The sequence below is a fragment of the Cryptotermes secundus genome, unplaced genomic scaffold, assembly GCF_002891405.2.
Source record: "Cryptotermes secundus unplaced genomic scaffold, Csec_1.0 scaffold846, whole genome shotgun sequence".
Lineage (NCBI taxonomy): Eukaryota > Metazoa > Arthropoda > Insecta > Blattodea > Kalotermitidae > Cryptotermes > Cryptotermes secundus.
The window spans coordinates 651,965-667,156 of record NW_019739228.1 but is presented as its reverse complement, the minus strand read 5'-3'; the positions used below and the strand labels follow the sequence as shown (position 1 = coordinate 667,156).

Sequence of the window (15,192 nt, the reverse complement as noted above, 5' to 3'; positions counted from 1 at the left end):
AGAATCTTTTTACCAGCAAATTGGACTTAAATTTGAGGAAGAAACTAGTGAAATGCTACATTTGGAGCATAGCTCTGTATGGGGCTGAAACATGGACACTTAGGGCAGTAGATCAGAAACATCTGGAAAGTTTCGAAATGTGGTGTTGGAGAAGGATGGAGAAGATCAGTTGGACCGATTATGTGAGAAATGAAGAAGTGTTAATTAGAGTCAGTGAGCAGAGGAATATCCTACATGAAATAAGAAAACGGAAGGCTAATTGGATTGGTCATGTTTTACGCAGAAACTGCCTTCTAAAAGAAGTTATCGAAGGAAAGATAGATGGGCGGATAGAAGTGACAAGAAAACGTAAGAAGATGCTGGATGACCTTGGGGACAGAAGAGGATACTGTCGTTTGAAGGAGAAAGCTCTAGATCGCATTAAGTGGAGGAATTGTTTTGGAAGAGACTGTGGACCTGTCGTCTTGACAGATTACTGATTATGATGATGATGATGACCAATTGTAGCTCCACCTTTCCACCAAGTCATAAATGAAATGTGTCATGTATACTATCATGAACTGTCCATAAAATTTTGTTACATTTGGTATATGAGATATGTGAATAATGTTATGTGGCCATTTTGATTTCTAGCCATATTGACCAATTACAAAATCTACTGCACACAATGCTGTAAATTAACTTCTTCTTATATTGTAAACCATTAATCAAGTTTTTGTCAGAAGTACGGGATATCTTTCATTACGTTAGCTACTGATTTTTAGCCATATGGACCAGTTACAAAGCCTACTTTACATAGGCCGCACCATAGCTCAAGCGGTTAGTCGCTGGTTTCCCACCATCGCGGCCCGGGTTCAATCCCAGGTCTGGCCAAGTGGGATTTGTGGTGGACAAAGTGGCGCTTGTGCGGGTTTTCTCCGAGTACTTCGGTTTCCCCTGCCAGTCTTCGTTCTACCAAATTTTTCATCATCATAATCACCCAGGGCAGGCTACAATAGGCCAATCAGTGGCCACCGTGCCGAGTGGACTCAGTTGAACTCCACCCCCCACTAAGCGAAGCCTACTTTACATAGACACATAAATGAACTTCATGTATCAGCACATAATAAACCATTATTCAAGTGTTTGTGATCTGGCGTGAGAAACCTCTGCATAATGCTAGCTGACCACTTCAATTCTGAGCCACAATGACTGCGGGTGGGTTTCCTATATATCCAATAAAGCATTTCGCAGATTTTGTTATAAATCAATAATAAGCACACTCATACTATCGAATTATGAATTTTGTTAAGAGATTTTTCTCTTCCCTATAACATCCAAAGTGGCTCTGGGGCCCATTCAGCCTCCTGTTCAGTCTCTTTCCCTGGGGTAAAGCGGCCGGGGCGTGAAGCTAATCACTCACCTCCATCATGCTGAGGTCAAGAATGGTTGATCTATATCTCAACTGCCATGGTGCTTTCACCTTTAACAATGCATGTTACATGCCCCACCTAACACATCTCCCATACTTTGATAGCCCTAATAATATATGATAAAGAATGCATAATAAATAACGTAAACTTGTCCCTGTGCTTGACTAATTAAGCACTACGCCATAAAGGCGTATGGAGGAGTGGGTGTATAGATCCACATTTTCTTGGCCGCGACACTAGTTGGAAGTGAGTAGTCAGCTTCACGCCCCGGCCGCTTTACCCCCGGGGAAAGAGTCCCAAGTACTCATTGGATAGGAGGTTGGTTGGACCCCAGCGCCGGTTTGAAAGACGTGGAGAAAATTCTTGACCCTACTGGGACTCGAACACCGGCCTCTCAGACGTCCAGCCGTAGCTAGTCGGTACACCGACTACGCTGTCCCGGTTCTCTATGCGTAATAAGTAGATCAACATAATATTTTTTTATGAATTTCTGTACCAAGAGAAGTAACGCTATTGCTAATGTGTTCATTGCTTCTGCTTCAGGGATAAATGACTGTTGCACTTAGGTCGCTTTTGGAGTTTTGTAAAATTAATGTAAAGGAAAGGAAAAAAAGAGAGAGGGCAATATTTCCAGAATGTTCTCGACGCTTCCAGAACAGGCAAAATTCACAGACCGGATATATAGATCGTCATAATCAATTGCAAGCTCTACATTCAACAAATCTATTCTCCTTTAAATAAAACTAGTATCTGGGCTTTCTATGATAAAAATATATTCTGTTTAAAATTATATTATATTCGAAACTTAATTTACTTTAGCATTATTATTAGATTGTAACTAACATAAAACAGTATTATTGACAAGAGAAGGTTCTAGACTTGACGTCACCGGAAGTACACACTCATCCACCAATGATATGTTCCAGAAAAGCCGGTAGATAGCTGGTGGTCGTGGTTTTATATAAGGGACATTTGTCGAAGGAGCAGGGGTGTTGCAAGTTGTGTGGTTCCTATCTATTGAAGAATACTGCTGTTGTAGGGTGTAATTTGAATTTACAGTGAAGGTGTGTAATGTAATTGGAGTTTCTATGTATTTAGAATTTCACATTTTTCAGTTTGTGTTTTTAAATTTAAGCTTTTGTGTGTTTCCGTTAGCACCAGATTTTTTTCTGTAGAACTGCCGTAAGTTAAACGTATGTAATTCATGTATAACTAAATATGCGGCGATGGACGGCATGACGCGACGATTCTCTGTTTATTAATTCTTGTTGCAGTTTTTGTGTATTGTAATATGTGTTAATTAATATTGCAGATGCCCGAAGACGTTCAGATGCAAGATGCCGGCGAAGTTGAGACCTTCGCCTTCCAGGCAGAGATTGCTCAGCTTATGTCTCTGATCATCAACACTTTCTATTCGAACAAGGAAATTTTTCTTCGAGAATTGATTTCTAACTCGTCCGATGTAAGTACCATGTATGATTGGTTACCGATCTGAGGAATAACTAGGCTTGTGACTTAACATTTTCCAGTTTATATTCACGTTACTTATATGGATTTTTTTGGTAGGCATTGGACAAAATCCGGTACGAGTCCTTAACTGACCCATCCAAGCTGGAGAGTGGACAAGAATTGTACATCAAGATCGTGCCAAATAAGAATGACCGGACCCTCACTATTATTGACACGTAAGTAGTTTATTTTACCTATTTTGGGAAAATATATACAAAAAACCGACAGGAGCTGGTGTTGCATGTACAGTATAGCGACTTGATTCTGGCCGGACACCTGGGATCGGAGTTGAGTCCCGATAGGGTCAAGAATTTTTCCCAGATTATCCAGACCGATTCTGGGCTGCGACCAACATATCTAGTGGGTACTGGTGCTCTTTCCCCGGTGCTTGAAGCTGACCCCCACAACTCCAGCTAATGCCAAGGCGAATATGTGGATCTGTGCACTCTCCCATACTCCAGGGTGTAGTGCTCAATTTGTTACACACAGGGACAACTTACTTTTTATACCACAACCAATTAAAATACCACCAATATCTGGCTGTAGATAATTGAAACTGACTGAAATAACTATTGGGATAGTTTGTGGGGGCACTGTATGAAGTCGCGTCTCAAGTTACATTTGATTTACGTGGGATGTTAGCTGTGCATTCCTTCATTTTTACATGCTGCTAACCCTTGACATTTGCTGTTACATAGTACTTAGTTGCAGATGTTGAAGGATGTGGCTGCAGAGCAGTGGGCATGTGGGAAGACTGAATTTCCTTATAATTTGACTCTTGCACTGAGACCTTCAGTGATCTGGTGTGCTCTCCACCCCCACCCCCCCATTTTTTTGTGAGAAGAAAGAAATTAGTTGTGTATATATTTTAATTAATAGAACAGTGTTGTACAGTAGGACCATGGGGCATTGTTTGAAGTACTTCAACCCACACAATGTACCTGCTGTCTTGTTTCCAGTGTACACTGTTCTTATAAACATATGCTTGCTTTTAGTTTTAAAATGATTGTGTTGAATTTTATCCCTTGATATTATGTTGGAATGCATAATTTTGCAGAAAATTAGTTACATGTATTTATGAAACTGACAAATCCCTCTCTCCCACACAGAAATAATTTGTTAATTAAAATTTTACCTGTACATCATATCGTGTGAGGTCCATAGGTTTTGAATGTACACAGGGTTAAAATGCATTAGGCCTATCACATCTGTGGAAATTATGCATTAGGTGGAAATCTTGTCTGAAGTGTTGCATTGGACCATGTGTCATCTTTTTAAACCCCCTATTTGCTGAAACTTTGTGAAATTTTTTGTCTTTCTTTCATTCAAGTTTTCTGCATACTCTACAGTGGCATTTAACCAGGTTCTCCCATGTGTAAGGACTGAGCTTAGGCATTGTTTTGAAAGATCTGTGCTGTTATTGGCAACAGATTTCATATTAGGTGTTCGCTGTAGGTCCAGCATTTTTTTAACTGCACAAAAAGAAATATGGTTGGTGTGGTCTGGGTTCATGTTTCTTGGGGACCCATGGAAAGATCTTTTGAACACAGTAATGTACCTTCATGTTAAGTAAATTTTGCAACGTTGGTATTTGGGCAAGTAGTGGCTTTTCAAGGACTTATTTGGTTATTTCTTACATAAGCGAATAATATCAGCGGTTAAGAGGGTATAGTTCATTAGTGATAGGATGTCTTGCATAATACTGAGAGGTTGCTGGAGTGATAGTGCCCCAACAAGTACCATATGAAAATTTTGTTAAAAGATTTCAGTACCAAAGGAGGGAAGGAAAATATTTTCAAACCAACGATTGGGAATGAGCATTGCAAGAAATTAGTAATGATAATGGAGTTTAGAGTAGTAAACTTTGCCACATCAAAAAATCTTATTATGGTCAAAAGTACGATGTTCCCACATCGTAACATTGATAAATGTACTTGGGCATCTCCTAATGGGAAGATAGACAATCAAATTGACCACATTTTGATAGGAGACAGCATTCAATTGTATTTGATGTCTGGTCATTTGGGGCAGCAGACTGTAATACTGAACACTACCTGGTTGTGGCAAAGGCTAGGGAAAGCCTGGCAGTGAGTAAGTAAACAATGCACACAATTCATATGGAGAGGTTAAATCTCAAATGCCTTCGCCGCTTTGGAAAACACTGAAGTTGGTGTTAATAAAACTTAGAGATACCATAAAGAGAAACGCGCGAACTTTTAATTGATGCAAGTAAGGAGGTTGAAGAAAGCCTTAAAATTTTACATGAGTAAGGAGGTTGGTCTAGGAATAAACACAGAAAACTAAGTGTATGTTGCTGTCTCGTCACCAAAATGCAGGGCAAAATTATGACATAAGGACAGGTAACAGATGTTTTGAAAGTGGCACAGTTCAGATATTTGGAAATGACTGACAAATCAAAACCTGATTCAGGAGGAAATTAAGAGGTGATTGAACTCCAGGAATGCTTGCTACCATTCAGTCCAGAACCTTTTGTCTTGTCTGCTGTCCAAAAGCATAATAATTAGAATATACAGAACTATAATTTTGCCTCTGGTTCTGTATGCGTGTAAAATTTGGTCTGACATTAAGAAAAGAAGACTGAGGATGTTTGAGAATATTTGGACCAAAGAGAGATGAAGTCACAGGAGGTTGGAGAAAACTGCATGAAGAGGAGCATCATAACTTGTACTCTTCTCCATGTATAATTAGAATGATCAAGTCGATTAAATAGGTGGGGCATGTTGCATGAAGTGGGGGAGAAAAAGGAATGCATGTAGTATATTGGTGGGAAAGTCAGAAGGAAGGAGACCAAGACCCAAGAGGTGGGAAGGCAGACAATATTAAAATGGGTCTTAGGCAGGATAGGATGGCTCTTGTGGACACGGCAATGAACCTTAAGGTTCCCCAGATTGCTGGGAAGTTCTTGAGTACCCGCACAATTGGCGGCTTCTCAAGGACTCTGCTCCATAAGTGAATGTTGTAGCTTTTCGTTACCCTTTGCCCCCCCCCCAGTGTTCTTGGGGTGCAGTCTGTAATTGTATTTCATTGTATGTTCATCAGTCATGTGTTAACCAGTTTGCAGATTACTGGGGCTTCTGAAAGAATGTGCATGAATTTTGCCATCCACATCTGTTTGAAGTTACACTTGCCACCGTCTGTCATACTCCCAGTATTTGTTGTCACATCAGCTGCATGAACTTTAGTATGTGTGTGTGTAAAACATGGCCCAGAATACATAAGTATTGCATTACTGCAGAATTTCATCAAAAACAGTAGGATTGGACATGATGCCATAGTAGGGGCATGGTATAGTGGGACTGCAGCCCCAGTGGATAATTTTTCTTGATCCAAATGGTGATTAATTTTTTATCTTGCTTGCAGGGGTATTGGTATGACAAAGGCTGATCTTGTGAACAACCTGGGAACAATTGCAAAATCTGGTACAAAAGCGTTTATGGAAGCACTGCAGGCGGGTGCTGACATTTCCATGATCGGACAGTTTGGTGTAGGTTTCTACTCTGCATACCTTGTAGCAGATAAGGTAACTGTAACATCCAAACACAATGATGATGAACAGTACCTGTGGGAGTCCTCAGCAGGTGGCAGCTTCACGATTCGTCCTGATCCAGGAGAGCCTCTAGGTCGTGGCACAAAGATTGTTCTGCACATCAAGGAGGACCAGACAGAATTCTTAGAAGAGAGGAAGATAAAAGAAGTTGTTAAGAAGCATTCGCAGTTCATTGGTTATCCCATCAAGTTGTTGGTAGAAAAGGAACGTGACAAGGAACTGAGTGATGATGAAGCAGAAGAAGAAAAGGAAAAAAAGGAGGGGGGAGAAGAGGGAGAAACAGATGAGTCAAAGCCAAAGATTGAGGATGTGGGGGAAGATGAAGAGGAGGAAGACAAGGACAAGAAAAAGAAGAAACGGACTGTAAAAGAAAAATACACAGAAGATGAAGAACTGAATAAGACAAAACCCATTTGGACCCGCAACCCTGATGACATTAGCCAGGAGGAATATGGGGAGTTCTACAAATCCCTAACCAATGATTGGGAAGATCACCTTGCTGTGAAACACTTTTCTGTTGAAGGTCAGCTGGAATTCAGAGCCCTTCTTTTTGTGCCACGTCGAGCACCATTTGATCTGTTTGAGAACAAGAAACGAAAAAACAATATCAAGTTGTATGTTCGTAGGGTGTTCATCATGGATAACTGTGAGGATTTGATCCCAGAATACCTTAATTTCATCAAGGGTGTTGTGGACAGTGAGGACTTGCCTCTGAACATTTCTCGAGAGATGCTCCAGCAGAACAAGATCCTTAAGGTTATTCGTAAGAACCTGGTAAAAAAATGCTTGGAACTCTTTGAAGAATTGGCGGAGGACTCTGAGAACTACAAGAAGTTTTATGAACAGTTCAGCAAGAATCTGAAACTAGGAATTCATGAAGACAGCTCAAACCGCAAGAAGATTTCTGAATTGCTGCGATACTCCACCTCTGCATCTGGAGATGAGGCCTGTTCCCTGAAGGACTATGTTGCTCGTATGAAAGGGAACCAGAAACACATCTACTACATCACTGGAGAGAGCAAAGAGCAGGTAGCAAATTCTTCATTTGTTGAGCGAGTGAAGAAGCGTGGTTTTGAAGTAGTGTATATGGTTGAACCCATTGATGAATATGTGGTACAGCAGATGAAGGAATATGATGGCAAGCAGCTGGTATCTGTTACAAAGGAAGGACTGGAATTGCCTGAAGACGAAGTGGAGAAGAAGAAGCGTGAGGAGGACAAGGCTAGGTTTGAATCGCTTTGCAAGGTCATGAAGGATATCCTTGATAAGAAAGTGGAGAAGGTTGTGGTTAGTAATAGGTTAGTAGAATCACCATGCTGCATTGTCACTTCACAGTATGGCTGGACAGCTAATATGGAGCGCATAATGAAGGCTCAGGCTCTCCGAGACACTTCTACCATGGGATACATGGCAGCAAAGAAGCACTTGGAAATCAACCCCGATCACCCAGTCATGGAAACTCTTAGACAGAAAGCTGAGGCTGACAAGCATGACAAAGCTGTGAAGGACCTAGTTATGCTTCTTTTTGAGACTGCTCTGCTTTCATCTGGCTTTGCATTAGAAGAGCCTCAGGTCCATGCAGCTCGTATCTATCGTATGATTAAATTGGGTTTGGGTATTGATGAGGAAGACCCACAGATCTCTGAAGAAACTGCTGCAGATGCAGAAATGCCACCATTGGAAGGGGATGGTGGAGAGGATGCATCACGGATGGAAGAGGTGGATTAAACAATTGTAAATTTAGTTAGTGTTGTCGGGGAGTTTTTTAAGGACTGATTTAATGCTGTTCTCATGTATGTGTGTTTCATTTGTTTTCAGCTTATGTTCTCGATTAAATGTTGAATTCTGAATGTATATTACCATTTCAGGATATGTGTCTTCTTGTTATTTAAACTTGGTCATTCCACAGTTCTGTCTCATGTTCTGTGTACATCTGTGTTTGAAAAGCTGAGCGAGTTAATTTCCGAATTAAAAAAGTTCTTTTGTATATCTGGTTTTTAATTTTACCCTTCATTCTTTTAATTGAAGGTGGAAGAGTTGTCGTGTGATATTGTGGACTATTGAGTAGTATTTATAGGGGAGAACATTTAAACATTAGAAAGTTGCTCATCTTATATTAATCTGATTTTAGCTTTCAGGCAAGTACACACAACACATTTCATAATGGATCTAGTGGCTTGACTGGTTAGTTTTTAATATTCTACAATCTGTAGCATTGTAAAAATTCAAAATTAAAGGTGAAGGCACCAGATAGTACATGTTCATCATGAAATTATGGTAATAGATCTACAGGATCTTGATGGAGCTGAGCCCTACTTGAGAAGCCACCAGTTATGAAGCTACTTGAGATCTTCCTGCTATTATGTGCAAACCAAATGGTTTCTTAACAAGAGCCTTCCAATATCTTGGTCTTACTAGTGATCGCCTTCCTTTCGGCTTTCCCACCAATATCGTATATGCATTCCTCTTACCAATTTGTGCTATATGCCCTGTCCATCTCATCCTTGACTTGAGCATTGTGATTGTACTTGGCGAAGTGTACATGTTATGAAGCTGCTTATTATGCACTTTTCTACAACCTACTATCACTTCATCCCACCTTGATCCAAATATTCTCAAACACCCCCAGTCTATGTTGCCCGCATGTCAGAGACCAAGTTTCACACCTATGCAGAAGGAATTTATGTACCAGTTTTTTTTTAGGGATAGACAACAATATCCACTACCAAGGAAGATAAAAGACACGATCCATATTGGTTCACAAATAAATATCGTAACTTAAAAATAAGTTTACACTCATTCATAACATAATTTTAATGTAAAGGAAGGATGCTGTGGTGAAACATTGAATTTTATATACAGTGCAGTGGAAAATACAGTTTTAAGATATCCTTTATGGAAGTTTATGTCAAACATCTATTTCAACAATGGAAAATTAACAACTACGTATAGTGAGCATCATAAATGTTTCGAGTGTATAGTCTCGTAAAAACATTTACCAATTGGTAGGTTCCTGATCATAGTGGTATACCTCCAATGATGATTCGTTTAAGTTTCGAAAAATATTAGGTAACTTAAGTGGTGAAGGCATTGTATGTCACATTGGACTGAAATAAACTTAATTGTACCAGCTTTCTTTCCCCTAGCAGCACAGCCCAGGTGGGAGTCTGTATAGCAACTGGCTAGGAGCTGGATGGCCAAGGGATTGGATTTTGAGTTATGGTAGGGTCAAGAATTTTCTCCACGTCCAGACCGGATCTGGGGCCCACCTGACTTAACTAATGGGTTGTGGGGATAAATCGGCTGGTGCGTGAAGCTAACTACTCACATCTAGCTAGTACTGAGATCAAGAAAGTGGATCTGTACATACACTTTCACGATGTAGTGCTTAATTTGTTAAATACATGGACGTGTACACAGTCCAGATGGTGATTTCTTGCCCTGCCAGAGAGTGTATGTGAGAGGCTTTGATTAACTAGAATTTTGAATTTTTTACAATGGGTGTCAGTACTGATTTCTTCAAGGAAGACTAGATTTGAACACAAAACAGAGGTATGGAGATAATTTGATGCTGATAACATTGACTTGATATTAATCAAACTAAATGTTAAACCTCAGGACACGTTAAATCATGGTATGTTTATTTGGACGTTAATTTCTTAAAGGTAACACTGATTTTTTCTGACCCTCAGGTTTTCAAAACCAGGATCATGTGTCAACCCTGACCCAACTTTAAACCGTTTTTATGTGGCTGCAGCAGTATATTCCCCCCTGCTTGGATCAGTTCTGTTGGGGTTTGATCAAATGTCTGGAGAGCGATTCATTCTTTTGAAATTTCAATATCAAAAGAATAGGCTCTGCCACAACTGTATTTGACTAGATTTCTTGTAGAAACAAGAAATATTTCTTTCTACACCGCATGGACAGCCCAGCCTCCTCGAGTAGGTGCCAAGTGGCTGGGCTGTGAAACTGATCACTAATCCATCTGGTGCTGAGGGTGAGAATAAGTGGATCTATACCTCCACTTCCATGCAACTTCATTTGCTGCTAAATTATGAGCACGAGTTTAATTTTATGTAGGGGCCATAATGAATTTTTATGTACACCTCCACTTCCCATGCATCTTCATTAGCTACTGTTAAATTATTAGCACAAGTTTAATTTTGAGGCTATTTTTATGTAGCGGTTTAAATGAACTTTCATGTACATTTTTTAAATCTGGCATATTTTGATGAAAGTTTGTGTTTTTTATGTGATAAGCGGTACTTGCGTGATCTCTTCGAAACCATATGGCAACTTTAGATTAAACTGATACATAACACATTATGCAAGTGCTATCAAGCGGAAGTTTAAGGCGAACACCGCATGCAGACATAATGCGTAAGTAAAACACATCAGCGGTGCATTTTTGACGTATGTGTCTAATATGCAGCCTTCAGATGGCAGCACAGTGTGGAGATGTGTATATAGTCGGTGACTGGTGCTGTCATCTAGGGCAAATTGTGTAAAAGTAGATGAAAAGAATCTGGCTTGCACGCACTGCTTCGTCGCTGGGAAGAATAGGAGCTAGGCATTCTTTGTGTAAAAACAGTCTCTTTCGAGTTATTCCACAGTCGTGTTTAAGTGGATGAGAATGTTATAATGAGGCTTCCGGCATTTCTCCATTTTCACCAACATCCTGATTAGAAAACATTTTTGGTTTTCCAACGAAATACTGCTAGAAAACAGTTGCCGTTGCGCTATATTGCAATTATAATACATGTAATCAAGGTTTTTGAAATTCTCATAATTTCTTCCACATAACAGCAACATAGGCCGGTCACGGTAGCCGAGCGGTCTAAGGCATGCACTGTCTTCTCTCGCTCGGAAGCCGGGATCGTGGGTTCGAATCCCACTCAGGGCATGGATGTTTGTGTGCGTTTTTCTGTGTTTGTCTACAGGTAGAGGCCTTGCGACGAGCTGATCACTCGCCCAAGGAGTCCTACCGTCTGTGTAAGATCTAGAAAAACCGAAGTGAACGGAAGTCCATGGAGGTAGGCTTAGGGCCACTGGGGCTGTAGTGCCAAGGAAAAAAATAGCAACATAGTCCTGGCCGCCGGCAGTGAGGAGGGGAGCAAGGCTCCCCTAGATTAAAAGAAATCAGATACCCAGGGCGATCAGTAAAAATAGTATGAAACAGTTTAAACGTAAGTTTGTGTAAGTAATTTGGTTTCATTCATTAACTTTTTCATAATTGTGTAAGTAAATTTTCTGCCCCCCTCCCCCGTCTGCTCTCATGAATATAGTGTTGTGGTCAATCAAAGCAGATACTGATGGATCCATTTCTCTTGGGGCTCGCTTAGTAAAGTGACAGATCATACGAGTAGACTGGATGACCAGAATTTCCTTCCTCGCAGGGACTTCCTGTTGGCCTCCATGTCCACGCCGGCCTGGGGCCCATCCCGTCTTGCATTCCCTGTGTACTCTAGGTAAAGTAATCGGGGAGTGAAACCGACGTTCAACTAATGCCGGTCTAGAAATACACATCCCCTAAACTTTTTCGTGCTGTACTCCTATTGCTTAGGTAAAGGGGGGAAATTTATGTATCAGTCCATTTCGTCAGTCTGAACCTCATCCTCACATGACGATGATGCGAAACGTTGAGATTATATCTGAAAACTTGTACACAGTCGGGATCTATACTAGTGGAAATTGTACAGAGAATGGACCACAAAATTTATAACTAATCCATTCATATATATTTCTTGCTTCTCTCGCCATATGCATTGAAATATTTGAATAAAGGGAAAAAACTTGATCACCTTTACAGCAGATGACCTTGTCTAGCCATCTTGGCATTTCCCTGTTCAGCATTTGAGATCCTTATTGCCCGCCATCGAACCGAATTCCAGGAAGTGTCATTTACAGTTTCTGGAGCTCATCTGAAGATAAAGTTGTCCAGCATTCATAGCCTGGTACTAGTTGACATGAAGGCGTATAGACGAATTGGAAGTGAATGGTCATCTTCATTCTCCGGCCTGTTACCTCGGGCGGTGAAGTCTCGCAAAAACATTTGTCAGTTTCAACATGTCCGCCCATCCCAGCCGAATCTGTTTTGACAAAATATGTGATGTTATTCCGGGTTGTAGGTCCCTTGTCATGTTAGCATGTCATGTACTCAGCTTGTGAACAGGATAAACACCCTCCATGTATGTTAGCTGCGAACACACTGAATAAGCTGTCTCGGATAGCCGGCAAGGGATGATCCTCCAGCTTGGGAACTTGATAGGGTCCACCAATCCCTCACCACAGAAATCTTGCGTGTTAGGGAATTTTGCAGACCTAAGATTCTAAGAAATATTTTGGCACCAAATAAGCTATGGAAAAAGAACTAGAAGACTGATGTTAGGGAAGCAGGGTATGTGGGCTTGGACTGTCTTCAGCTGACTCATAAGGTCCAGTGACGGAATGTTATGAACAGGATAATGAGCCTTCGTGTTCCACAAAAGGCGGGGAATTTCTTGACGGAGCGAAGGACTGTCAGCCTCTCAAGAAGGAATGTGGTTCTTTGAGGTAATTATTAGAGGTCATCACTAAAATTTATAGAGAAAGTTGAAATGTGATTTATATTTTAACTCTTTGGACAGGAAGTTACCTACCAAGAATGACCTGAAACAACGTATATATTTTGTCACTGTTTTTCAACTACGAATATGCCATTAGGAAGTTTGAAGAAAATAAATATGGATTTGAATTGAATGGAGCACCTCAGCTACGGGTTTTATGCTGATTATGTTCATGCATCCGGCGAAGAAATAGATGCCACGAACAAGAACACAGAACGTCTGTTGTATGAAGAACTGTAACCTAGAAACAAGGAAGCAAAAGAGGATGTTTAGGCCTCTCCAACAGAAGGCAAGCCGAAATTATGACGTAAGTGTAAATAACGAAGCCTTTTTACATGTGTTAAAGTTCAAGTATGTACTTAGAAACGGCAGTAATAAGTTGAGTTCTAGTCAGGAAATACATACTACTCTTAGTTATACTTTGTTTCATTTCAAGACACATCTAAAAACTACAAAACTATAATTGTACTTATTTTGTGTGTGTGAAAACTGTTCTCTCATTGCGTAAAGGAAAAGCGTTGACTAAAGGTGTTTAAGAACCGAATAATATATTATCATAAACTTGTAGGCTATGTCTGCGTACCTAATTATATATATACTTAGGTACGCATATGGGCCTGTGTATGTCTCTATGTATATTTCTCAAACTTTCATTTTAATATTATCACCCGCTACGTACCTGGACTTTCACATGTTTCTTTCTTTGAGGTTTCCCGATCAACATTTTTGTACGTGTCTTCCCGTGCTTTTTACATGCCCTGTTCATCTCATTCTTTCTGATTAGATCGCCCTAATATTTTAATATTACATTAAGAATAAAAATAATGAACTTAATATGCAATTTTCATCTTCCTCCTGTTAGTCTGTTGCTGTAGGCTCAAGAATTCTCCTCAGTAAATTTCATAGAAACCAATCAATTATTTTAAAAATGTGTTATTGGGAAAGACACATAGACACAAAGATATGCGTTGCCGTTGTGACCCTGTGAGATGTGTCGTGGCGAGGCGCTAGTGTGTGCTGCCATCTTTTGAATTCAGATGCGTTTCCGCATGTTGCACAGCACCGCTGATCACCACTTCGACTGTGCCACGGTTTATTTTCGAAGTTTTTGCTGTCCCGATATTTTACATATCCTTATGCTTCTTACGTGTGCGCTTTCAGTTCTTAATGCTAGTATTCTTTTTTGTAATGCTTGTCGTCTAATTCTCAGTCTGGCCGCACCATAGCTCAAGCGGTTAGTCGCTGGCTTCCCACCGCGGCGGCCCGTGTTCGATCCCGGGGTCTGGCCAAGTGGGATTTGTGGTGGACAAAGTGGCGCTGAGAGGTTTTCTCCGAGTACTTCAGTTTCCCCTGCCAATCTTCATTCCACTAGTTGCTCCACAATCACCCTCACCTATCATCTGGGGCTGGTACAATAGGCCAGAAGTGGCCGCAGTGCAAGGGATTCAGTCCCACCCCACTAGCAATAAAAAAATAGTAATTCTCAGTCAGAATTCTTAAATCTTCCATGAGACTGAACATAATAAACGAGTAGACAGTATTTCAGGATAACTAAGGAAATGCAAGTATGAATAATACTGTGAACATGATTTATGCTAATGGTTCCCAAACTTTTTTTCGGGCCACCGCCCGAGTGCCCCCTACCCTACCCTACAAAATTCATTCTTCAAAATAGCGGTTAGCACAGCCCACTAGGGAAGATAATAATAAAAAAAGACAGCATTTTAGTAACTGCTTCACTGTTAGTAAATTCTTAATGGGATAGAGGGCTTGATGAAATGAACATCGCATTTCCAGCGCCCCTCTGTCGCCACTTGCCTCTTACCGCCCCCAGGGGGCGGTACAGACCACTGATTTATGCGTACATAAGGGCCGAGACAGTTCGCTTTGTAGGTTACAGGCTGGATGACCGAGAAATCAGTGTTATATTACCAGTACGGGCAAGAGATTTTCCTCTTCGCCACATCGTCCAGACTAGCTCTGGGTCGCACCTAGCCTCCTGCCCAGTGAGCACCGCGGGCGCTTTCCCCGTGGGTAAAGCGGTCGTGTCGTGAAGCTGACCGCTTATCTCCATCTATAGACAAGGCTAAGCATGCGT

General features: G+C 40.8%; 1 protein-coding gene across 1 annotated transcript; it reads left to right on the top strand.

Annotated features, from left to right (window-relative positions):
• Nucleotides 1-2,351: 2,351 nt before the first annotated feature.
• On the top strand, nt 2,352-8,478 carry LOC111871779 (heat shock protein 83). The gene is made up of 4 exons (XM_023865099.2): nt 2,352-2,476; nt 2,725-2,874; nt 2,979-3,097; nt 6,303-8,478. Exons 2-4 carry the CDS (start codon nt 2,725-2,727, stop codon nt 8,215-8,217), a joined length of 2,184 nt encoding a protein of 727 aa, XP_023720867.1. The 5' UTR covers nt 2,352-2,476; the 3' UTR covers nt 8,218-8,478.
• The last annotated feature ends 6,714 nt before the right edge of the window (nt 8,479-15,192 follow it).